Genomic DNA, 27,301 nt, shown 5'->3' on the forward strand with positions numbered 1-27,301 from the left:
GGGCATCCACCAGAACACGTGCAGCTTAGGCTGGCTGGGGAGGGAGCGTCCCGGGCAGACTTCAAAATGGCTGCCTTAAAAGGGCAATGCCTGCTCTGTTCTTAAAAGGGCAAACTGGGGGTTGGGTTTTTTTGGGTCAACAACTTTTCCCCTGGGAATTAAAGGAACCCGGTCAGTCCCGTTCCCCCCTTTTTTTTGCTCAACAGAATTTTTTTCCCTGTATGTTTTTTTTGGGGGGGGAAAGGGGAAGGGGAGGGGTGTTTGGTATCTTTGTTAAACCATCTGGCAACCCTAGTCGTAGCATTTAAAAAAATATTTATAATGTAGTTATTTATAAATAGGGTTGTGAAAGGTTAACCCAGCTAATGGGTACACCTCACCCTAAACGGTTAATGCTCAACAGTCCTGGATAGCCAATAGGGGCTGGGGCAGCTCCCCACCCGCTCTGGGCAGGGGCTGCTCCAGGCCCACGGGCCCACCACCGGTAGGGCTGCTCTGGCTGGCCGGAGCAACCCGTCCATGCGGGCCCAGCCCCCTTGTTGCAGGTTACACGCTGGCTTCCTGGAAGCAGGGTGGGCAGCTTCTTTAAGCTTTCATACGGCACAGCCCACAGCAAAACAAAGTTTTACATCCCTAAACATAAATTCTATTCTACAATTTGAGTTACACACATTTTCATACTAGTGGTAAACAACAAATCTGATTGAAGCCAACAATTTAAATCACTCCTGCTCCGTTAGTCACACTGCATAGCACCTTACCCCGCAAGTCATCTCAATGCCGCGGCTTGCAGAGTGAGGCACTGTTCAATCGTAAGTACGGGCGGAAGAATGTGACTCTAATCAAACCTTTAAGGCAGTTTAAAAAGGTCAGTGCAATGTAACGACGCAGGTTTTTAACAAGTTCCTTTATCTCTTAACAACACATCATTGTACAGAAGTGATAGGATTTCACAATAATGCTGATCACTTACTTTTTGTACTTTATTTAAGGCAGGGGGCAGAGAAACTTTTCTGGGTCAAAAGGCTGCTGATTCACAGAAAATCAGTTGGGGGCTGCACAGAAGTGAGAAGCAAAGAAAAAAACACCATTCCCCTCACACACAGCCTGGAGGGGCCCCAACCTGGTAGGTTGTGTGAGTTCCAGCCCTCTGAGGGGGCTGGCATATCAGTGTGGGTTCCCCGATGAGGGGGAGGCCTTCCCAATGTTGGGGAGGCCCCGAGCTTAGGGGTCAGGATCCAGGCAAGCCAGGGATTTAAGGAGAATAGACTTGTCATTTTCAGTTACCGCTCTCCGAGCTGCCATTGCGGAGGCAGATACTGACAGAGAATTTTTTAAATCAAACACTGAGAAAAGAAATCCAACAACAACATGGCACTGAATCTTCAGGGCTCCAAACCAGCTCCCTTACAAAAACTAAACATTTGACCTCCCTTAAATTACCAACTACTCTGACAAAAAGGGGTTGGGAAACCTAAACAGTTTTCTCTCGAAAATGAATAGCTGTTTTGTTTAAAAAACATCATGCAATTAACGTGAGACAAAAGGGTCGGAATTTATGTAAGGTAGAATCCAACAGCCATTACTCATGCAAGGAGGCCAAAAACAAGATGCTCTTCATTTTGTAGGCAGGAATGTGGTTTCGCTTTTACAATTTTTCCTCGCCCCACTGCATATACCATCACTGTCCTATCAGTCGGACCCAAAGGGAAGTATGCTATGAAAGAGAAGATTGAGAAATTTCCATTTAAAAAGCCAACATCCCAGTGGAAATAGTGTGGCATTAAGCCTTCCTCTGTGATATTTTACTACCACTGCTGGACTTATATGGCTCTGATTAGTACAAAGGAACCAATTTCATTGTGGGATTCAAGGCTCCCTTCTCCTGGGACCTGGTGCAGCTACAGAAGTTTAAGGAATCACTTTGCGTCTTCTCACGGTTTTTTGCCTGTGGTGAGGTTTTGTATAGATTCCCTGTGAGGCTCTATTCGCCGACATGTAAATGACAGCTCCATGCTGCACATCAGACTTGATTCCCTCCTTATAGTTTCTATTTTCTATGCAGGCAGATGCCAAAACTGACAGTGAAATAGCAGAACTCCTGAGATTCAACACATTATTTGTTCTACCCACCTACTTTATTATTAGTGCATTGTACATAAAGCAGCTAATAGCTACTCAGCTGGATATGCCTCCATCGTCTTCGTCTGCCTCACATAACACCATAAAGCCAAGCCAAGGTATTTTTTGTTTAATGGTCATCATGTGATGTGAGCAAGTGAGGCTAGAAAATTTGATCATCCACATTCCTCTCCTCTTCCCCCTTTAATTTCTGGCAACTACCAATGGAACCCGAGAATCCGTGTGAAAGCAGATCAGAGCTCATAACTCAGATTCAGAATATGAAGCAGATGCCATTTCAGCAAATGCTGATGAACGGCTAGAAAAGGGACTCTCTCCACGGAGATGAAGTTATTCCATTAATGCTTTTGCAAGCCTATAAGGAGAGCCAACGCTTACTTCTTCTGCCACTAAAATAGAAAGTCCCTGTTCTGGATGATTTTTTCCTTTTTCTATGAAGCAGTCTTTGAAATAACTACTCTGCCGCTTCTAATTACAGTGAGTAGCCAGTCCCTTTAATTTCATCAACAGCAATGAGTGCATTAAGAGAGAATTATCTTTAAGAGACGAGGCATAAAAGTCGCCTCCCTTTTGGGCATTGGAGAGAGAAAACCTGGCCTGCAAAATATCCTCAGTACAAACATAAAAGCGCGAGCTACAGCAAGCCATGTCCACGCCAACTCACGTGTAGCCTATTAAATCCGCGATGACTGCTGTGACAACATGCTTTGAAGGTTACGCCTCGCCTGGTCCCTCAGATGGTCGATAGGGCTGGTACAAGAGGCACAGATGCGACCACATTCTTGGCAGGACCAGTCAGGGTCGTCTTTGATGTGGAGTCCTGCTTGGTATTGTTTTCTACATTGATGTTTGCCCTTGGCACGCAAGATACAGTGCCCTCATGCATGGCTGCCCTCCATTTCGGGCTGTTGCTTGCAACTAGCTCCATGCCCTTGCTTTCAGACTCTACCCTTCACAACATTGGCAGGGTTTCTCCTAGTCCCTCTGGCAACGTTTTCCAGAGCTCAGTTGTCCAAAGGATCGGCCTTTGCTAGTCTCTTCTAAAGCAGCCACCTGACAAGGCCAGAGCATTACATTTCAAAAGCGATTTTACGATGAACGCTTACTCAGAGCTCTCCATGGCCACCCTTTGGTCCTGTCTGTCTGAGAGAGAAATGTCAAACCTATCTGGGGAGAACGAGATTTGGACATGCGCACCTTGATGCAGAGGAGAATTCCAACCCAAGCTACCGGGAGGTCTGAACGAAGGAAAATATGACCATGAGCTTTTGGTTCCTATTTACTCAGGATCTTTTGGCCACATTCAACGGCACAGAAGAACGCCCAGACTGGGTCAGACCAAAGGTCCATCTAGCCCAGTATCCTGTCTTCTGACAGCAGCCAATGCCAGATGCTCCAGAGTGAATGAACAGAACAGGAAATCCTCCAGTGATTCATTCCTTGTTGCTCATCCACAGCTTCTGTAGAAAAAGGGGCTAAGGACAAAGTGGGAAACATGGTCCTCTTTCGCAATACTTTTATTTTTGCCCTTCTCTGTCCTCCTTTCTCTGTGTCAATGCCAGGCTCATATAGAGCAGTCGGAAGAGGGTGTGTGGGGGTGTGTGGAGGGAGAAGAGTACAACCAGCAAAACAGCTTTTTGGAGCCATACTCATTCCAACCCCTGTGTCTGGGTAAGTCAAAGGAGCAGCTGTCTTTCCAAGTGCAGCACTTCACCACGTGTCTCATGGATACCTTATTATAGGAGATGCAATTTGTGACAGAGGAATTTAAAGAAAGAATCCGGTAGATTAGCTACAAACGGACAGTAAGACGGGTGAAATGCCTGGCACTTAATCAACTATTTTAGAGCCACGCTCCACCCTACGCACTTCATTACCATTATTGATGCAAATTACAAAGCCATTCCACCAGCCGAGCATTCTGGGAGTTTCTTCTTCCCTTGTAATTTCCTTACATGTGTCAGCTGATGTCACAAGGTAGGCACGCCATTTAAAGAAAAACTGCATCCAATCAATCTCTCTCATCTGGACTGCAAATTCCTAATGCATTTCTGATTTATAAAACTGGAGCTAAAATTCTCCAGCTACAAATTCAAACTGCTACATTTTTAAGAACAGAATAGACCGATTTCCTAAGAGCTAAATGAAAAGCCTGCTTCAAGCCATGCAATTACTTTTATTGACATAAAAACTCTTGCTGCTCCAAGAGCACGTACATTTGCAGCTGAAACATTACATGAGCACGTATTCCATTTTTATAATTCATCATGAGCACTGGGAAGGTCACATGCCATGGTGGTGGGCAAATGTTGAAGAACTGACTTATCAACAAATACCGAAAAAGCCAAACTAGCAAATTACTCAATTGCTCCAGTGATTACCAAGAAAGGAGAAAAACAATTTTTCATGGGTACAATATAAAGAAGAGATACTATTAGGGATGTAAACAGGTGACTGGTTAACCAGTATCACCCTTAACAAGTGATACTGGGTAATGATTAACCCATACCTAGAAGCATCCCCGCCAACTGACAGCAGAGGGCTGTCCCTCATGGGCCGGGAATTGGCAGCTTCGCATGGCACCGGAAGCAGCGGGGATGGAGCGGCCCCTGCCTGTGATGTCGGGGCCACTCCAGCCTGCCTCTGTTTAATCAGTTAACCCAATTAGGCTTTTTACCGGATATTTAAACAGGATTTCACATCCCTATAACACTATAAATCAAAAACCTGCCTCAGTGTACCATGTCTGTATTGACGTAACTTCCTAACTCCTTTTGATTTCATTGTAAAAGACAAAAGAAAATAACAAGAGGGTGGTAAGAGGCTGTAATAGCTTAGCCAACACACGCATGCAGGGGTATCACGCAAATATCTTTAAAAAGGAATTAAGACATACCCAACAAGTATCAATTCATGTCACTTTTATTTGTTTAACGTTTATATTTCAGAACTATCAGACAGCTGTAGTTTCCGTATTTATGAGACGACATAGCAGCTTTAAAACTTCACACTGTAGCTCCACGAGGGCGTTTCACTCCTCAGCTGCCTGCAAACAATGATTTTGGTACCTGCAGCTCATTCAGAAAAGATATTCTCATTTCTAACTCTCAGTGTCTGAAACTATTCTTGGATTAAACTGACCCCTTAACATGCTGGCGTGGACTCAAATCACAGCCACTGAACTCACGCTGGCTAACGATCTGTTCACTTGCTCCGCACACGTAAACCGCTGGTGACATGTTACAATCCCTCAGTGCACTTTGCCCTGGGACGCAAGGTTGCACAAGCAAACTACTAAATAAACAAAGTCTCAAACACCAGGACAAGGAGTGCAGGATAAGAGAAATATGTTGAGTACGACAACGAGTATGTGCATACGTAGCATGTGTTATCAATTAAGGGAACATTTCTTAAGTTGATGAATTGCAAAATACCAAGTTCTAGTCCTCCTTAAGTCACCCACTGCTCTGGCTTATATTTCCCCCGCCCCTTCCCCTTACAAGAAAGAAACCCTCATGGTTAGGGCAGGAAATGTCAGTGTTTGGCAGCAATTTAACCTTGTTGATTTCGATGCTTGTCAAGAGCTCGGTAATAGACCAGTAACTGCATGATGGTTAGATTTCCCTCCCTCAGCTACTAAGGGGGAGTGAGGATAGAGAGGAACATACCAGTCTTCAAGACATGATCAAAGGATCAGAAGCCTTATTTTATAATTATTAACAGCCAAACGAGTAAAAATCAACTGCAGAGCAAACCAGCTGCCTATGCCCTGAAAAGCAGAGATGACATGGCTTTTTTCCTCAGCTAATTTTTTTTTTTTTTTGGTTAATATTCAGAGCATACTTAGAAAATTTTGTACTTTCGGCCCAAAGCATGAAATCCTTAGCAGTGAAGCAGGACTCTTCTAGGGGAAGTATAAGCTTCATTTCCAATGTATGACTTGGATGTTATTTTATGGTTTCTCTCTTAAACTGTATCTTATCTTAGCATTGGAAAAAGTTCAGAAAAGGGAAACAAAAATAATGAGGGGTTTGGAACCGGTGCCAGATGAAGAGAGATTCAAAAGACTGGGACTTTTCACTGTAGAAAAGAGAAGACTAAGGGGGAGGAATACGCTAGAGATCTATAAAATCGTATCTGGTGTGGAGAAAGTGAATAAGGAAAAGATAGTCCCATAACACAAGAACTAGGAGTCACCAAATGAAATTAAGAGGTAGCAGGTTTAAAACAAACATAATGAAGTTTTTCTTCATACAAGACACAACCTGTGGAACTCCTTGCCAGAGGACATTGTGGTAAAGACCAGGACTTGAAGAAGGTTCTAAAAAGAACTAGGTAAATTCCTAGAGTATAGGTCCATCAATGCTTATTAAGCAGGATAGGTAGGAAAGGTGTCCCTAGTGTCTGTCAGAAGGTGGGAATGGGCGACAAGGAAGTGATCACTTGATGATTACCTGTTCTAATCATTCCCGTTGGGGGCACCTGGCATTGGCCACTGTTGGAAGACAGGAAATTGGACTTGATGGACTTTCAGTGTGACCCAGTTTGGCTGTTCTTACGTGACAGTGACTATTATGTTCTCCATGTACATGTTATAAACAAGAACGAAACATGCTCCGGTGAAAACAGTGTGATTATAGCACTATTAGAGCAGTGGTATATGGCTTTTCAATGCATTCAAATTCAGGAAAAAAGGTTTCAGTATTTTTTCCCCCATTTGTGGCATTTTAGCTTCTAAAATTGATGTCTTTGGCACCTTCCAATGTTACCTCTTCATTTCCCTGTCCAAGAAAATCACATTCCAAAATCATGTTTCTTCCTAGAAAAGATGTGAAAATATAGAGAGTATTTGGAAAGTCATCCAGTCCACACTACGGCAATGGTCTCTTTGCTCTCATCTACAGCACTATGTGGAAACAAACACAGCTGGACTTCACAATGCTGATTCTTTCTGATCTAGAAAATCCTCAGATAACCATTTCCAATTCTTGTTTGCATAAAAAACAGCATCAATTTTCACTACCTCGGCCATTCTTGTACAGCAAAAGCAGAAAAGATTTAACCCTCAGATTTCAGGTCAATTCAAACTATAAACAAAACCCCCATGTTCTCTGGAGTTAGTAAAACACTAGGGCTGTGTCTAGACTGGCAAGTTTTTCTGCAAAATCATCTGCTTTTGCGGAAAAACTTGCCATCTGTCTACACTGGCCGCTTGAATTTCCGCAAGAGCACTGACAATCTCATGTAAGATTGTCAGTGCTTTTGCGGAAATACTATACTGCTCCCGTTCGGGCAAAAGTCTTTTTCTGAAAAACTTTTGCGCAAAAGGGCCAGTGTAGACAGCTCAGATTTGTTTTCCACAAAAAAACCCCGATCGCGAAAATGGCGATCGGGGCTTTTTTGTGGAAAAGCGCGTCTAGATTGGCCACGGACGCTTTTCTGCAAAAAGTGCTTTTGCGGAAAAGCGTCCTGCCAATCTAGACGCGCTTTTCCAAAAATGATTTTAACGGAAAACTTTTCCGTTAAAAGCATTTCCAGAAAATCATGCCAGTGTAGACGTAGCCTAGAGGTGCATCTACACAGCAGGGCATAACTCAAAATAAGCTATGCAAATTGAGCTACGTCATTTGGGAGCGTCTAAACAGCACTTATTTCGAAATAGAGCATTTTTCCTCCAACTTCCATTACTCCTTGTACAATGAGGGTTACAGGAGTCGGAGTAAGATGTCCTTCAGCTTGACAGTATTTCGACACTATTTCGAAATAACTGCCTGCTGTGTAAACGTGGACTAAGTTATTTCAAAATAATGTTGCTGTGTAGACGTACCTTAGGAAAACAACAAAAATTAATGGAGCAATTCGAGAGAGTGGTAATACTGAATTTAATCTAAAAATAATGAGGAAAACAATCCCCCGCTTACCTCCAAATGAATGTTGTGGAAACCCTTCAAAAAATATTTCATTTCATAGAAGAATTTTCTACCACAGTTTACAGAAACAAACTTTTTCTGCTGAACAAGACTAAATACAATAGAAAGGCATTACATATTTTGAATCAATCATACACCTCTGGAATTCAACTGCACGGTGTGCAGTCATTGGTTGCAAAAAGGACATCTCCTGCATAATTTACAATGGGAAATTCTAAAATGTAACCCAACAGTTATACTCTTGATAAAACTCTCTTTGCAGCTGAGTACTTTCCTGCTTAACCTGGTAAACTCAAGCAATTAATTCTAGAATCCAATGCCATTTTATGCTCAAAGAGCTTCAAAGCCAAAACCTCACAATGCCACCTTGAGTTCATGAGTTTGATTCACAACAGATGCGGGAACTGTAGCCTTGGTTACACAGTGTTGAGTCATAAGCCATTCCAATCAATTCTGATCGGATAGAACATAAAAGGTAGACAACCTCTCTCACGCCGATATCTTTACTCTCCATCAAGTCAGGGTGTAAGTCTGAACTCTGTACTCAGAAATACCACACTGGTTAACTCATAGACTTCCCCCTGGAATTAATCAAAGAATGCAACTCCAGTTGTCGACTCTACAACGTGGAAATTGCTCTCCATCATTTCCCCCACACCTAAATAGAAGCGAAAGACGCCCAAATGACAGCAACTGAAACCCAAGCCAACAGTGCACACGTCAGACTTGCAAGCCTGCCTTCCATCTTACCTGGTCAACATACAGTCTCCCCCTCCCACCCAGTACTTGGACTTTGCATCTGAGGTTATGGGAGGTCTTGGGTAGTGCTTATTTCCTATGCAGACTCGCATCAATGAACACATGTAATTTATCATCAACTGAGAAGAGCCCGCATACTGTAGGAGTTACATACAGCAAAGCTTCCCCAGTATGAAAGAAAAGGTTTATGCCACGGGGAAATTTATATACAGTATTAACCTGGTTGTAAAAACAGACACGTTCAAGATGTCCAAACAAGCAAAACTGCTTGTAATTTATTTATAACCTCCCTCTGAAACTTGGAAAACAAGATGTTCCCTTACCAACATTTTTTCCTCTTTCTTTTATACACACACACACACACACACACACACACACACACACACACACTTACTTTTTTACTTAAAAAATGAGACTTTTAGGCTAGCTGTATCTTACTATTGTCCTTGTAAGTAAAAGCAATTTGAATTAGGGATGTGAACGGGTCATTGATTAACCAGTGTCCAGGAGAGCCCCCCCCAACCACAGCCTGCCATGGATGGAGGGCTGCCCCAGCGGGGCTGGGAGCCGCTCGCAGCCTCACCCCCAGGACGGGGGCCAGAATCCCGCTGTAGCTGGCTAATTTTTAACCGGTTAAGTGCTGAATCAGGATTTTACATCCCTAATTTGAATGATTCCTTCCTTTACAGAATCTTATTTGTGTTGCCACCAATATTATATTTGTGCTTTTAAACAAGTCCACAGGATATTTCAAGAGACTTTACAAATTTCTGTCACTTGTAGTGTGGTTCAAGCTTGTCTTTCCTGCTTTGTATCCTAATTGGCTTTCAGTCTATTAGGCATTTTGTAACCAGGTAGATGGGAAGAGAATTTCCATGTGTGCTTAAGTGTTGACATTACATTTACCAGTCTCTAGGAAATAAATTTACATTTAACTTGAAATCACCTGTATTTGTTGTTATGAACAATCACCTTTCGAGGTTCCTCTAACAAGTCAGATTCAATAAAAAAGCATCCTTCACCACTTCAAAGCATTTTATGTACAGTGATGGACAGGGCTCGACAAATACTGGAAAACCCTACTCACCAGGCAAAAAAGGGACTCGCCACCCTCCCCTCCAAAAAGTGTTTTTTTAATAGCATAAATTCCTAATAAGAATAAGAACAGTAATTACTAATAAGTTATTAATAAATATCACCCAAGTTATTAATAAATATCTTATAAACCTCTACCTTTTCCCTCTGCTGCCATGTCTCCTCCCCTTGCTCCATCAGCTCCCCTGGTGCCTGCCTCCCCCCAACCCCTCATCCACCCCTGCTGTCCTGACTCCTGCCCTTCTCACTGCCCTCGGCCTTCCTGAGACCTGCCCTCCCACCACCAGCCCTTCTCTCCGCCCTGTGCCCACTCCTCTACTAGCTCCACTCTGATCAAGTGAGCTACCCCTCCTCATCCCCTCTTCTAACACTCCCTCTACACACCTGCCCTCTGTCTCCTCTGGTGCTGGTCCCTCCCCTGCAGGTGTCTGCCCTTCTGCTTCACCCCCAGAATCCCCTGGCACCTGCACCCTCCTGGTGCCTCCTCCTTCCCTCACTGCCCCTGCCCCCTTTGCCCTCTTTCCCTGATGCCCACCCCCTCATCACCCTCTGCCCCCGTTCCCCTCATGCCCCTGTGCCCTCACACATGACTTGCTCCATCCTCGCCTTCCTCGTGCCCACTCCTTCTTTCTAGCCTTCTCCCAGCACCTCCCCCTCCCGCCCCCAGTGCCCTTACTCTCCTCTCCCAGCATCACCCTGACTCCCCTCCCATTGACACCTCCCCTCCTGCCCTTTAACTCATTCTCTGCACTTGGCCCCCTGGCATTTGTCTCTCCTGCACCCCTGTCCCTTGGTGCCTTCCCCTTTCTTCTTCTTCTCCTGACCTCCTCCCCTCCCGTCCCCTCAGCACAAGCCTCTTCCCCATATTTTTCCCCTCCCCTCCCCACAGTCCAGTCCAGCCCAACCCCTTCCGCTCCCCCAGGGCCAGATCTAGTTTTTTTGCTGCCCCAAGCAAAACATTTTTGGCCACCCCCCCTTATTTTGTTGTGTTTTACACATTTGCATTTTGCAATGGGGTTTTTTGTTTGTTTGTTTTCATTTCTGTCCCGGCATTTTAGCCCTATAAATAGCAAATAGCATTTTCATTTGTTTTTTTCCATAAAGGCAAAGGCGCTTCAAGTGAACTCCCCCTTTCACTCCCTGCTGGGTCACAGCAGCCTTTTCCCTGCCCTGTCCCTATGGACAAGCACCCCTCACTCCCGACCCACAGGGGAAACAGGGTGCAGGGACAGCACAGAGCCAGAAGGGTGCAGGGAACAGTGGGGGGAGGTACAGGGGTGGCGCGGGGAATGGGAGGCGCAGAGCCAGAGGGACGTGGGGTGTGGTGGAGGCACAGGGAACGGGAGGGGCAGAGGGATCAGGGTCTAGGGGCAGTGCAGGGAATGGGCAGCACAGAGCTGGGGGGGGGGCAGGGATCGGAGGGGAGAAGGGTGCAAGGGTGGCCCAGAGCCAGAGAGTCGCAGGGAAGAGGGAGAGCAGGGGATCCGGGGTTCAGGGGTGGCACGGGGAACAGGCGGCGTGGAGACAAAGCGGCGTGCGGCGGGTGCAGTGCGCTGGGTGGTCGGCCGGGAGCGGTCTCTCACCGGTGAGGAGGTTGGGGCCACGGCAGGACTGGAGCCGGTGGGGTGTGGCGTGGCTGTGCCGCAGCCAACTTCCAGGGCCACGCAGTCAGAGCCGGGCTGCCGCAGCCCTTTAAAATCAGCGCGGCCATGTCACGCCAGCATCCTGGTGTCTGCCGGCGTCCCACCCCCTGGCTCGTGCCCCGCCTCCTCGCGCCGGAGCTGCACACAGGCACCCCGGCGCTGAGAATCACTGCGCTTCCCCCTTCCCGGCGGCGCTCCGCTCCTCCGCCCGGCCAGCGGATCGGATGGGGCCGTGCTGCCTGTAGTGTAGGCTTTGGCCAGCCCGTCACAACCGCCCACCGGGCCAGTCCGCCCCTACACTCGCCAGCTGATAAAATCTACTCGCCACGGGCGAGTGCATTTGTCGAGCCCTGGTGATGGAGGTAATCACTGAATTGCTTTAGTCATTTAATGTTTGCGAGTATTAAATGCCACATTTAATTAAAAAATTCTTGTGCAAGATATATTCAAACAAATTTGTTTACATTTTCATTTCACTCTTCATGAAGCAGTCCTTCAGAGACTGTACTCGAGGAGTTCAAAGTAACACATATCTCGTTTGCACTGTACCTACCACAGTGGAGTCCTATTCAATCATCGGCTACTGATCTGTCACAATCAAGGATGTTAAAATGCAGGTAATTGGCTAACCATGTAATGCTGAAAAATTACATGTACCTGCAGCACACTGGCACCCGCTTGAATAACCAATAGGCTCATGCTTATCACGGCTACACTCTTACATCCCTAGTCACAATATAAATAGCTAGAACTAGAAGTCCGACCTTCACACAATAAAGTCAGGTGTGTAAAAATGCTTAAAATGCCTGAAATCTTGAAAATGTTGAACTGGAAGAGACCACAAAAACCCAGTGAGAACTGAACCTGATGATATTCTAGACCAGCGGTTTTCAAATGTGTGTTCCTCACAGTTGAAGAAAACTGGTGATGCCCCTCACAACATAATGTGACTAGAGCAGTGTTTCCCAACTGGTGCGCCACGGAACCCCGGGGAAAGTAAGGGTTCCGCGAGAACGCGGCACTCCCCCGCCGCCTCTTAAAGAGAGAGTCTATTTTGTAGCTTTTTTTTTTTTCTTGACAAATTTTACGCTGGCAACCCTAGGGGTTCCTTGAAATTCTTTTAAGCTGAAAAGGGTTCCGGGGCCAAATAAAATTGGGAAACTGGACTAGAGTGTGGACTCCAGGTGGGTCTGAGGATGAGAGCTTCGAGGCATAGGAGGGGACTCCAACTTGGGTGAAGGTATTCGGGGCTGGGGCAGGAGGGGCTGACCTCAAGCGACTCCCGGGCAGCAGTGGGGCTAAGGCAGCTTCCTGCCTCTCCTGGCCCCGCAGACCACGCTGCCCTCAGTAGCAGCCGGCAGCAGGTTCCCAGCCAATGGGAGTGCAGAGCTAGCGCTCAGGGCAGGGGCATTGTGGGAAGCCCTGTGCACCCCCCTCCACCTAGGAGCCAGGCCGGCTGCAACTGCTTCTGTGACGCAGCACAGTCTGCGGTGCCAGGACAGGCAGGTACTTACTTAGCCTCCCCCCTCCGACACACATACACACTTGATCCCCCTGCAGCAATCAGACCCAGTGCCCGACGTTCCACCAGCCAGCCCTGGGTCACAACCCATAGTTTGCAAACCCGTGTTCCATGTACTATCTGTTAGCTGCTTCCACCACGTCACACTGACTCAAACCAACAGGTCAGGCTTCAGAGAGATGCAAGGGGTGGTAGTTTGGAAAGCTTACTGTACAAATCATTTTGTTTCAAGCAAGCATTTTAATTGCCACCCGCACAACCTCTTATATGGAACCTAAGGCAGGGGCTGCCGAGTGCAAACAAGAAGCTAACAGTACAACATGAGTTATTGGCAGGACTTGACAAACGGCGGCGAAAACCGCTCGCATGCTGCAAATGAACGGGGCGCGCGGCTGAAATCTACTCGCCCGTGATTGTATAGTTTGTCAAGCCCTGGTTATTGGAACCTGAGTTACCCGATTGTGGAAGATCTACTGCCATGCATCCGATATCCCTACAATGGGATACCATTTGACTCAGATTCAGCCTCTACCTGCCATAAAACACCTGAGCCAGCAAAGTATTTAATCATGGGCTTAACGTCAAGTTCACACTTAAATGCTTTGCCGACCTGGCGGCATTCTGAGCGCTGTCACTCTCCACCACCGGCCAACCCAGCTGCACTTAGTAGGAAAGTAGGTATCAAACTTAGCTCACCGCAGACACTTTGGTAACGACATCTCTTGCCACTGCCAGGCCTTGTGCAAAAGTGCGAGCAGCCACAAACGCGCGTGTCACTTGTAGTTTTAGTTTCCGTGGTACGTCTCCAAATGGCTTCAGCTGTTCTGTGTACTTACTGACGCATTCAAGGTATTCATCTGTGAATTGGTACTGGGGGTTCACTAATCGAAACATCCGCTCCAGGAGACGCGCCCAGAAGTCATTCAGCATCTCTTCCAGGTTTACGTTCCCACCCACGTAGTACCGCTTCAGCTCTATGAAGAGATCCTTAAAAAGTTCAGAGTTCTGCATGTACAAACGACCGTACGTCCGCAAAAACATGTCGTTCAAGGATTTCTCTGCATTTTCAAGCAGTTCTTTGAAGAATTCTGAAGGGAAAAAAAAAAGATAAATGAAAACATACAGGAAACAATCCCAGGCTAATCATTTTCACAAGTACACAAGCTTTTCAAATATTTCCTTCAATGATTCAACAATAACACAAATGAAATGCAAAGCTAAGAGGTCTGATGGGAACTTCACTTAAGTGCTTAAAGTAATGGTATTTTTCATCAGTTTTGTTCATATTTGATAAATAAAGGGAACAGATCCTAAGACATGGATGACTGAAACCCCTTTCCATCCATAACTGAATAGCAAGGCAAAAAGCCAGCCAAATGGAAAAATAATGCAAGTTCCTTTTAAAAAGTTATTTTCAAACATGGACTGTCATGAAACATATATGCACACACATACACGCACACCAACACTTCAAAGTGAGTGTTCGTAATAACTGGTTCTAGCATTTCAGCAATTGCCAACCCCAAATGTTTTAAAAAAAACAAACCACAAGTCAGGCTGCAAAAATAATGAGCTTCTTTAAGTAAGATTTCTGAAATACACTTGGGGTTCTTCCATTGCCTTCTGAGTGTGAGTTGTAAGTTCTTTAGGGTTCCAATTCTGGTGATGGCTTTTACATGTTACCATAATGGGGGGGTAGAAGCATTTACACAAGTTGGAACTACCATAAGAGTTAAAGGTTACGGGCTTTTACTTGCGAAGAGCACCAGGAAATATTCAACGGCAGCAAATGGACAGGACCATTGGTTTCATCTCATCCAAAAGCCAGCCGCTCTAGCCGTTTGGTGTCTCCAGGTAGCATACAGATCCACTGGCCCAACAGAGAGGGCATGCTATCTAACGAACCGCCATCGGCCCTTCCTAGGTGTTCTGTACTGGCAGGGGCGGATGAGAGTTTTGCGGGGCCAGGGCAGCGCAATTTCGCGGGGCCCCCTTTGGAGAAAAAATAGAAAAAATAGAAAAAAGGCATCCCCCCTGTGCCCACTCCTTCAGTAGCCCCACTCTGATCAGGTGAGCTACCCCCTCTCCTAACACCTTCCTCTATGCACCTGCCCTGCCTCTCTCCTCTGGTGCTGTTCCCTCCCCTGCAGGTTTCTGTCCTTCTGCTTCACCCCCAGAATCCCTTGGCACCTGCACCCTCCCTTACCCCTGCACTTTCCTGGTGCCCCCCTTCCCTCACTGCTCCTGCCCCCTTTGCCCTCTTTTTCCCTGATGTCCATCCCCTCACCACTCTGCCCCCATTCCCCTCATGCCCCTGTGCCCTCTCACGACTTGCTCCATCCCCGCCTTCCTCATACCCACCCCTTCTTCCTAGCCTTCTCCCAGCACCTCCCCTCACCCCTATAGCCCCCAATGCCCTTACCCTCTCCTCTCCCATCATCACCCTGTCCCCCTCCCACTGACACCTCCCCTCCTGTCCTTTTCCTCATTGTCTCCACTTGACCCCCTGGCATTTGTCTCTCCTCCACACTGCCCCTTGGTGCCTTCCCCTTTCTTCTCCTGACCCGCTCCTCTCCCCTCAGCACAAGCCCCTTCCTCTGCCATCCACCTTCTGCCTTCCAGTTTGCAGGGCGGCCGCAACCCCGGCCCAGGCTCCAGACCACGTGCCGAACCGAGCGGTGCAACGCTGGGCCATGTGGTTTTAAAGTCCCGGGCGGTGACATCACGCCACGCCCGGGTGTCTCCCCTCTCAGCTGTCTCCCCTCTCAGTCTCCCCATTTCAGCACGCCCCGCATGCGCTCTCTCTCGGCCCCACATGGCCCGTACTGGCCAGCACCGGGGAATTTAAAGTGCGGGCCTGCAGCATCCCATCACAATCCCCCTCCTCCTCCAGCAGCCGCCCACCGGCCCTTTGGCGGACGGCCCACTGGGAAATTCCCAGTATCCCGCCGGGACAGTCCACCCCTGGCGCTGGCGCAGGGCCTATTAAAGTGCAGGGCCTGGGGCAGCCGCCCCACTCGCCCTGCCCTATATCCGCCGCTGTGTACGGGCCTCTCAGGTTGCTCAGCATGGGACACATCCTGGGATTCCTGTACTGCTGAACCTGTTTCTATCCTTTGAAGAGCTTCAATTCTCCTGTTTCATACCAAGCTCCTCACCACGAGCGCCTGTAATTTTCACTTTACTTACAGGCCATGTGTTCTCCTACCAACTCTAACCTGGGCTGCGTGGAAGGTTGTCCTGCGCACTTTGTGAGGCAGAAACCTCCGAATTCAAGCAGAAGCTTTCACATCAAATTGGTATAAATGGCGCATGGGCCAATTACAACATATAGCTATTGCCGACCAATCCAAAGCAAATCTTTTCCTGCCGAAGCGATGAGAGAGTTCAAAGAGAAGAAAAACGTGGCATTTATAAGGCTTGGACAAAGAGTGAGGCAAACTGTTTGCCTCCAAGGTCTGAACAAGGATATGTGAGGACAGGGGGAAGGAGTGAACATCTGTTTGTTTTTGGCCTCTATAGGACAATATTGCTTTTACCTAGAGGCAGGTGCCTATATACTATAAAGGAAATAAGTAAATTATCTGTGAGATTTGAGAGTGCTGGAATAAATTGCCTAGGGAGGTTGTGAAGCCTCCATCACTGGAGATATTTAAGAGACAGTTAGACAGACACCTGTCAGGGATGATCTAGACAGTGCTTGGTCCTGCCGTGAGGGCAGGGGACTGGACTTGATGAGCTCTTGAGGTCCCTTCCAGTTCTAATGGTCTATGATAAGGTTCAAGCATCTACTTGCCCGCTCCTACCATGCTATGTATCGTGAAGAAGCAGTTATCCTTTACTCACCTGCCAAAATTGTTTTAATCTCTCCAAGCAAAAGGGTGAAAGTATTTGCAAAACTGATGAAGGAAAACTCATCTCTAATTAAAAATAGCTAACGATGGGACTTTAGTTTGAATCCTAACTTTGGATCTCCTGAGCGAGGTTCAAGAAGTTTCCTTTAATTGTGTACGTAAAAGAGAAACATTCTTCAGTCTATGCCACTAGATAGCTGTAATTCTGACCTATGCTTAGCGGTGACTCACATCCAACAAATAATTTTTAATAAAATGCGCCTCTGTGTTTTAATCCCCAAAAGAGTCACATTTAAAGCCAGAAGTTGTTAGAAGGAGCAAAAAAAAAAAAAAAATCATTGGCCCGGTTTGAATTTAAATGCTGTTAAAATGTATCAAGTATGTTGAAGTTCAAATTTTAGTCTTCAAAGTGCTCCAGTACAAACAAAGACTAACACAGAGAGAACATTTTCTGGGAACACTGAAACATTCTTCGAGTTCCTTATTAGCAAAGTCATGGGGCTTGGTGGTTGACATAGCTGTATAAAATGTAGCCTCTTAGGAGTACAAGAGAAATGATCCAGCAAAGAGGAGATTGATTTCAAAAACCCGACATGTCCTCTGTCCAATATCAGCATGAATCTCTACTTTAGTTCCCATGACTGGCATTTCCTGTCTAGGAAGATTTTTTTCAGTGGAGTTCATACTAGAGAGATTAGCTTGGGGTGTATATTAATTTCTAATTCACTTAATCATTCTGAAAGCTTATTTCCTCCTTTCCTTCAAATTTTTGGGTCTTTAAAATCACCAGATAGGTTTTATTTTCAAATACAACTAGACTGAGCACATAGTTAACATTCATCAGGCAATTCTACAGAAAGATTTCATTCTTTGAAATGACACCTATGTTAGAAACCATTAAATGTTTCCAACGGTCAATCAAATGAACATGGAGAAGATTGTGCTGAGCCAGAAAAAAAACCCTAAGTGATGAATTCATACCAATTTGGCCCACTTATTCTCCTGCTCAAACTCATTTTGTTTCTTACACTCCAAATGGGAACAGGATTTTTCCCCCCCAAGTCTTGTTTTAGGGGCCTATGGCAGTTCAACTGCCTAGAAACATGCAACGATTTCTGCTTGGGGGGAGAAACGGCGAGATTTTGTTTCTAGATATATCTGTTAGAATGAAAAACATAATCATAATTAGCAGCAAATGCCTACAAGTTTGCAGTCTTCAAAATTGTAACTTTCCCTTGGCCAAAAGGAATGTAAAAAAAGAAAGAGAGCGCATCCCAATATTAAACGTAGTAAATTTCCAAATACCAGCCAGTCACATTTCTCAGCAACTGCCTGAGTCTCAAGCAGACAATACGGAGGTACCATGGTCTATAAGTAGTACTAGACCCTGGTCATGTCACTTAACTCCCAGTACCTCACTTTCTGCCTTTGTTAATAGGCGCTAACCACTTTAGTAAAAGAATGCTGAAATCCTCACTTAAAAGGCATCGTGTAAGGGAGGGGTAGGTTGGTTTTTTGTATGGCCTATAATGCTGACAAACATTTAGCATATTCTATGCAGGTTTCCAAATGAGGAGGACAAAGAAATGTGAAGCACTGTAAATCCACAGCTCCGACAGTTCAACTTTAGCTCTGTTGAGCACTAAAATCCAAAGACTGGTGAGTGTAGCATTCTCAGACACTGTAGTGCTACATGGCACAAGGAGGGGGTAGAAATGGGGGTGGGAGGGGAGACATAATCTGTGGACTATTCCACACAAACAGCTTGGCTGAAATGTAGCTGCATTCTTCTTCTACTGCAAGGAAATCCATAGTAGATTTCCTCACGAATATTATCTTGGGATATGCTCAGTGACCTAAAACAAGATGACAGCCCTGGAAAAAAATGGCCTTGAAAGACCTATTGAAATTTCAACAGAGACTTGGGATGCTAAGTTGCCCATGTAAAGTTAATGGACTCCCTCACAATTAAAAGGCATTAACAAGGGAAAAGATCAAAGCAACAGATGTCATATATTAAGATACGTGAATCCCTGATTAAGTGGCTAGTCCTGCAAAACAAAAGGCTCTGCAGCCAAAAATAATAAATGCCAGGCATGCTGTAGTATCTGGTTCCATATCTATTTAGAGTGCTGGTTGAACATTAGAAATTTGGGCAGCATCAGCTGGTTTAAAGGTATTGGGACTCATACAACCAGCTTTGATGACACTGGGCTTTGCTTATTATAATGGAGGTGCCAAATAGTACGAGGGTGCTGTAGAAAGAAACAGCCGAAGAAGCCAAACGGAATGAAGGATGCCTAACCCCATTATAGAGAAAAGGGAAGGAAAGATGTAAGGGGACTTACGGTGACACGAGAAGTAGGGATGAGCGCGATGGCAAGAACAAAAAGCAAGCTGCCTTCAATGGCTATCCAGCTTGTAAGTTCACGAGACTAAAGAATGAAGAACATCCATGACATTTTACCTAAGAAATTTTCTTCTCCGTCATTTCTGTACCACGCCCATTGTATCAGCAGTGGCTTTTATTTAGCAGCAAAGGTTTAATTAAAGATATTTTCCATGCCAGAAGCTAGTAACATGTAAGTGTCTGCAACTTAAAGTTATGTTCTTTCTCTCCTCTGACAGTAATTAGCTTGGATAGAAATCAGGGAACATTCAACGTTTTTCTCCAGCCTACAAATGTGTGAAGGTTTTGCAGTAAATGACCGATCAGGTTTCTCCAGATCTTGTTCTCAAACAGCCTTCTAGATAGCAACATACAACACCTAGTTAGATATTAATCCTGCCTCTTGCAGAAACCAGCTATTCACTGATTAACAAGCTACAGCATAACCTAGAGTTAACCTTGTAACCTTGAGAAAAGAAATAGCAGGTTTCTCTCTTCAATCTTGACTGTTTGCTTTGGAAAATAAATTACCACTTTTCATTTGTGTTGGAAATTGACTTGTTCGCAAACAAAACCTACATACAAAGGATTACTTTCTCGTTTTACAGCATTGTAAACGCATGTTTTACAGCTGTGGTGCATGCAATCTGTACTCATTAAATTATCACATTGACAGACTTCCTGTGAAATGCTGTCACATGCAAACATTTTTTCATGGACAACAAATCATTCTTCGCTGCCCTCTCAAAAGGTCTGCAATTCAGTGAAATGTCGGACTCTCTCTACCCCTAATTGACACCACCCCCACAAAAAAGGGAGAGCTTTCTCCCACTCCAGGTATAAACTGGCAAAAATAGAGAATACAATATTGATGGGAATTTTAAAACCGAAGCAGCAACGTTTCCCATTTTCTACCTAAACGAATTATTACAAGGGACGAGGAAGAGCAGAATTTTACATTGCAAACTCTTACATTACTCCCATAGTCTTTATAAGAAATAAGCACACACTGTGTCTGTTTAATCCAGAAGGTAGTTTGCCATCTCCCTGTGCTCTGAAGGATGTGCAACGCCTGGAGAGACAGCTGGGTTTAGCTCTGGTTTCAGTTAAGAAAGTTACCACCGCCAATCTTCTCTTTTAATTCTTTATCTGCATCACTACAACTTCTGCTTCTGCTCCCTCAGGTCGGTGCAAGGCTAGGGCACAGATCTGGAGTTGCTCTACCAGCACACATTGCTAATGTAGATGCTCTACCGTAAGGTGAACTATGACTAGCCATGGTGCCGCTTGGAGCAGAGGTGAGCAGCTCTGGTGAGAACAAGTCCCAAGTCAGAAGTGAGGCACCTTTTTGAGGTGGGGGCCACTAACGCACAGAAAAAACAGTTGAGGGCCCCCCACCACCACACACACACCTGGCCCCTGACTGAGAAGCAGAAAGACACTCCCCTCGCACACAGAGCCTAGCCCAGGCTAGTAGATTGTGTGTGCTCCAGCCCCACAGTGCCAGGATGGTGCCCTGAGCCTTGGGGGCCGGGCCCAGGCAAGCTGAGGGCCGCATCCGGCCCCTGGGCCTTGGGCTCCCCATCCTGGTCTAGTGCCTCAAGATGCTGCCTTGTTACCATGGCAACTGACCACCCAGGAGGGCCCAGCCGTCCGGGAGGCCATGACAGGGCTGCAGCAGTTAAGCCTGGCGTGCAGGGGACAGAAATGGGGCCTGCCCCTCTGCACCTTCGCAGCCCCCTCCCTCACTTAGGGGGCCCCGTGCATGTACATCAGGAGCCACCGATGACGTGCAGGCCCAATTCATGCTCTGCCCCTGGGCTGGCTACGCCATGGAGGTTTCAGTTTCCAGGTCCTCCTGCTGCCGCTTTATTATAAAGAAAGCAACTGTTTTTTAATTACACAGTGGGCAAGGGTGGAAATAACTATTTTGCCATTTGTGCCTCACCAATGAAAAGTGGCAGCAAGGGCCCTTGTTGCAAACCTGCTAAAATATGAACACACAGCAGTCCAGCTCACTATGCAGGACGCCCGTGGATTTACTGACTGCTATAACCTATAGGAAAGCATACAAGTGCATTGTCAATGGAGCATAACGACAACACACCCCGTCCATCAAAGCGGTACCTGTCAGGCTTTTCACACACAGGCCGACAAGTGATTTATTTCAGGCTAAATTCTTCCAGTTGCATAGTTTCCTTACCAAACCAACTGAGCTGCTGCATCCCTCATGCAAATGCCACTTTAAAAACAAAATAAGATGGTGGAGTGAAGCAAAAGGGTCTTTGGCTTGGTGGAACTGCAGGATAGCCGCCCATCAGGCATTAACACCATGGAGCCTTGCGCAGATACAAAACTGGTATCCGGCTCTGCAAAGATGATCTGTGGACACGTGGATATAAAGCAGGTATCTGCAAAATTGCAGGGTTCAAGATCCAAAATTTACATCCGCCCCCATAGCTGCAAAAATAAGCCGCACCCATGACGATGCAGATAGCAGGGGATAGCCGCTGATTGGCAGGGCTCTGCTGATATGTTAACAGAACCATTGTCTGACATGCTGCAGCTGTGGAGCAGACCGGCAGAGATTTATTTGCGATAGGCAAAGGCCCAGAAAGGTTGTTCTAAACCCAAAAAACAGTTTGTTTATTTTTTTTTAAGTAAACCATGGGAAAAATAAAACTTATCAACCTAGGATGACAAGAGACATGGTGAAATCTCAAAAGCCAATAGACTAAAAGTTTAGAAAGAAAATGAATTAACAGACCGATTGTTTAGAAGGCCTGCTTCTGTTTGCTTTTGTTAGCATCTATTTAAATTTCAGTAATGTCAATGACTAAGATTTGGCCAAAGCGCTCTGAGACATCCGAAGCAGCAGACTTGACATTTCTGAAGTAAAAATCCAGAAGAAAATAAATTACGTTTTTAAACAAACCTTTCCAATCTGCCTTTATACACTATACGGAAGAACAGGAAAAGGTATCCTTTTACTTGAAAATGTCTTTCTTCAACTAATAAGATCCACAGATCCATTCCAACGAGCATGGTAACCCAATTGCAATTTGGAGGCAGAATCAGACCCAGAAGTAGACAAATGCCCCCATCTCCTGAAGTTCTCCAAGAATTTCCACGTCTATTTTTGGATAACTCAGGAGGGCAGAATCCGAGGATCTCATTACTCAAAGAAAGGAAGTTTTCAGGTAAGTATGGATACATTCTCTTCTCCCTGCTAAGATTCACAGTCTGTTACAATGGGATTTTCATTATGATGTGCCTCCAGGGTGAGAAAAAGGATTATCGTTTAAGTAGGGACAACCAAAACAAGGTAAATTGCATATCAAGATCACTTCCACCTTCCTCTGCTGGGTGTTAAGGCTCAGGGTATGTCTACACTACCCCGCTAGTTCGAACTAGCGGGGTAATGTATGCATACCGAACGTGCAAATGAAGCCCGGGATTTGAATTTCCCGGGCTTTATTTGCATAAGCCGGCCGGCGCCATTATTAAATGCCGGCTTGTTCGAACCCCGTGCCGCGCGGCTACACGCGGCACGGGCTAGATAGTTCGAACTAGCAAGCCATTCCGAACTATCTGTACACCTCGTTCCACGAGGCGTACAGATAGTTCGGAATGGCTTGCTAGTTCGAACTATCTAGCCCGTGCCGCGTGTAGCCGCGCGACACGGGGTTCGAACAAGCCGGCATTTAAAAATGGCGCCGGCCGGCTTATGCAAATAAAGCCCGGGAAATTCAAATCCCGGGCTTCATTTGCACGTTCGGTATGCATACATTACCCCGCTAGTTCGAACTAGCGGGGTAGTGTAGACATACCCACAGAGAAGACTTCACCCAAGACAAAGAAAGTGGCATTGGCTAAGACAGGATGACCAGCATGAACTACTGGCCATCAAGCTGATCTCAGTACAAGAGACAAAACTTCTCTGACCTGAGATCACAAAAGGAGGAATAGTTCTTTAACTTTGCTTTGGGAATGCGTGCTATGACAGATGCATGGACTACCTGTTTGAATTCAAAGCATCAGACTGTTCTCATTAAAGGGAGCTCGCAATTCAAAAAGAAACACATCTGATTAGAGATAGTAGCCAGTTGGCAGCCCACGTTATGGTCAGGAGGCATAACACCACCACCTCCTCTACAGGTGTAATTCAGTTCTGCTGTTAAGAGCAGCAGAAGATTCTAAGGCTGTGCCACACTAGGGATGTGAACAGGTAACGGTTAACTAATTAAACGGAATTTTACATCCCTATGCCACATGCCCTTGCAGGGTTGGAGTGAGGTGGATGCCCAAGGAAGCATTTAATGTCGGGGTTTACACAAGCTTACCTCTTCTTGACCATGCTAAAAGCACCACACTAGAAAGACTTCACCTTTGCACTTGGCACTACAAAGCATGTGTAGAAAGCATGGGGGAATATGTTGACCTGCCCTTTGGGATCTGTGGTAGCAACAATCACTCTACCCCAGTGGTCCCCAACGTGGCGCCTGTGGGTGCCATGGCGCCCACCGGGGCATTTATGTACAGCCGCCAAAACATCTGGGCTGGCCCTGCTCCTGGCGCGTGGCACATGCATGGTGCTGGCCCCAGGCGCGTGGGCGGCCCCAGCCCTGGGTGCACAGCACATGTGCAGTGCCGGCCACAGGCACGTGGCTCGTGGGTGGCCCCGCCCGCGGGCGCACAGCGCATGCGTGGCCCCACCCCCGGAACTGCAGCACTTCTTCATCCGCCCGGCAGCCACGAAACGTTGGGGACCACTGCTCTACCCGATTATTTACTTTAAATCTGTCTGAACCCACATGGAGATGTGGTCTTGCAATTACAGACCTCCTCTGTGACAGGCATCCAGCAATCCCACAGCCTCGTCACTTAGAAAGGTACAAACAGGATCACGCTTGCTCTCCTCTTTGTATCTTTGCATATGGTCCTGGGGAGCGGGGCACAAGGTGGGACACTAGCAGGGATCTCTCCAAGCTTTCCAAACGGTCACTGGCTACCTTGCATCCTGGGTCCAGACCCAGTAAAGCAGTGCAGGCCCCCTTGTGTCCAGAGGTTGCTCACTGGCTCGACTCATCTACTTGTGACGAGAGCGAGATATTTCTGGGCACAGGAGACCACCATGCTCAGCCGACTTCTGCCAAGTCCAGATGTTCCCCTCTGGTAGGCAGTGCACACAGAGACAGGGAGCTTTGCTCCACCCAGGACAGGGGATTTTCCTCTGTAATAGGATTCACTGAATCCTTACAGAAACGCCAGCCCCACAGCGCCGCACAAAACAGATTTGAACCTAGGGTTGCCAGGTGTCTGGTATTTGCGCGCTCTTGTCTGGTCAGAAGACACAATCACTGCTCTGGGTGCTTCAGAAGCCTAGCTGGGGTGTGGCTGGGAGTCCCAGCCACTTCCCACGCCCCCGCCAGGCTTCTGTGCAATCACAGGCTCCCAACGCCGATCGTGGCCCCGCCTCCCAGCCTGGGAGTCCCAGCTGGGAGGCGGGGTTGCGATCGCCGCTCTGGGTGCCCCGGAACGGGGGAGGGGGAGCTTATTATCCCGCGTTCCTTTTTGGTTTTTTGCTCGACCAAAAAAATACCGTGTGTCCAGTATTTTTTGGGAGACCATCTGGCAACCCTATTTGAACCCCACTTCTATCCTCCCCTCGCCCCCAGGCAGAAGCCCGTAGGACTGGTCATTATCAGGTTGAGAGGGAACCACTATTGCAACGCTGCCCACCCACGTTCGCATTGCTCGTGAAAGCCGGAGGAGGCATTTAGAGCGTCAGGTGACGTTTCACATGTTTGCCGGCCTGGTGCCAAGCGAGTTTTCGTGCTCAAGGGGGGCTGAGACGCCTACCACAATGTGGCGGATGTGCAAGGCCTGTCAAGAAGCCACTCTTTCAGGTAAAAATCTCCCCCGTTTAGGAAAGATGAATCCCTGACCCTCCGGGACAGCCCAGCCCAGCCACATTCATCTATTGGAGGAACACGGCAATAATCACGGGACTGAGCACACTAAGAAATCTTCTAGCCTTATAAAATGGAGGCCCAAAAATATATAAATGGTGGATGAAGAAGTCTCTTAATGCCTGCTGGTTCTGGGCTCCTCTTCCTCATCACTCCACAGCCAGCTGCTGGCAAGAGGCTACGGAGGTGATGGAGAAACATGGCACTCTAACAGGGCAGATGAACCTGCAGTGGCACTGAGGGATGACCGCCTGACACTTTTCTAGTCTTTGAGGCAGGGCAGGAAATCCCTATCCTTCTATTACACCTTACCAGAGTGCAGGAAGGGGAATATAGGAGTCGCTGTAGACCTTCTAAGTATAGTTTACAATAATACTCAGCATACTCCCGCCTGATAACATCTACCCCCAAAGTTCTGCAGCTGGGTTGGCCACGGGTGTCAGTTTGGGGGCAGAAAAAACTGGCAGGAACCTTCGGAAGCCAGGGCATTCCCCAGCTGCTAATACTGACAGCTCTAGTTCTGTCCCCAAAGCTGCTAGTGGCTGAATTACCCATCAAAATGGATTTGTGGACCTCAACATAAAGGACAACCCCCATATGATGGAAAGATCACATTTAATTGGAATACTCCAAATTATCCCACACCATTCTTCTATGTGACTGAGGAAGAATCCAGACTAAAGTTCATCTGAAGACCACTTCACACTAGAGATGTGAATGGTTAACTGGTGTGGGGAAAATCAAATAACTCCAATTGTGTCTAAGGGGGGACTGTGCAGAAATCAAAACTCTCTAAAAGAAAACTGCTGTAAGGTTTAAAAAGTTTTCCAGGCCTCTCTCCCTGTAACAGAGAGAAATCAAATTAGCTCTAATCAAAGACCCTTACAAATGACTCTCTCAAATTCATGGATACTCCTAGTCTGTCACAATTTGTCATGTAAACCCTTATCTTTGTCACAGTTTGCCTTGTAGACTCCTCCACTCAAGTTCTCATGTGGCTTTGTGTACTGTAAAAACTTACTTCTAGCACTCCTGGGGTGAACAGAAGTCTCAGAGTACTTCTGCTGAGACTTTGATATGTTAAAGAAGAACAATCCACAACTGAACTGTCTAAGCATTCTGTATAAAGGATACCTGAATCTGTCTGTCAGGGCTGCTGCCTTCACTCTTGGAAGTGACAGCCTGCATGCATGCATCATAAAGTTTTCTCTTCTAAGTTTCTTTCCTGCCTCACTGATTTGACCTCCAGCCTCGGACCCTTCTGGGGGCTCTGTACCCCAGGGGAGCGAGATTTCCCCCTTCAATTTGGTGTCAGAAGTGGGATGGCTTGGAACTCCAGTTGGAAAGGCTGATGACGGGGAATGGGAACGGACTACAGCGCGCATCTGGAGGGTAAGGGATCCATTTAAAATCCCCCAGTCCGCCTCCCTGTTCTCGTCACCAGCTGGACCGGCTGGCGGTAAGAGTCATCTTTTACTTAAAATTTTTTTGTTAAGAGGCTTGAGGGAAACTTAAAACGAAAACACTGGGTATAGCCAAATAGGGGTTGGATTTTGTTGTTGTTGTTGTTGTTGTTGTTGCTGACTGATTGGTGGCGAGTCCAAGCGCATGGTTTTGAGTGAGTGAAGTCCGGAGTGGGACCGCAGCCGCACCAGTGCTGTCAGTGTCACTGCACAGCTGCTGAAAGCAAGGGCGGTTTCCCCCGGCACATAAGGAGTGTGAGTGAAGCTGACAGTTTGTGTGGACTCCCACACTATCCTTGGAGAGGGTAGTGTTGCTGGACGCCTGTGCTATCCTTGGAGAGGGTAGTACTGTTGGGCTCCTGTGCTGTCCTTGGACAAGACAGTGCTAACATGGATAAGATTGCTCCCTCAAGTCTGTCTCCTACTGAGAGAAAAGGTTTCTCACAGCCTGGGACTCCCTTGTCTCAGATGATCAGTCAGCTAGGTATTGCCTGCAGGTTTGAAACTAAGGAGACTTAAGGAATTATTGAGC

General features: G+C 46.6%; 1 protein-coding gene across 1 annotated transcript in view; it reads right to left on the reverse strand.

The window, feature by feature from the left end:
• The window catches only part of GPC4 (glypican 4), a 145,644-nt gene that overhangs the window by 27,427 nt on the left and 90,916 nt on the right, over window positions 1-27,301 (reverse strand). Inside the window, exon 3 of the mRNA XM_075941139.2 lies at window positions 13,788-14,179. Within this exon, the coding sequence (XP_075797254.1) occupies window positions 13,788-14,179 (392 nt within the window). The remainder of the gene's footprint in view (window positions 1-13,787; window positions 14,180-27,301) is intronic.

Source organism: Pelodiscus sinensis, chromosome 13, assembly GCF_052426305.1.
Source record: "Pelodiscus sinensis isolate ZL-2025 chromosome 13, ASM5242630v1, whole genome shotgun sequence".
Classification (NCBI taxonomy): domain Eukaryota; kingdom Metazoa; phylum Chordata; order Testudines; family Trionychidae; genus Pelodiscus; species Pelodiscus sinensis.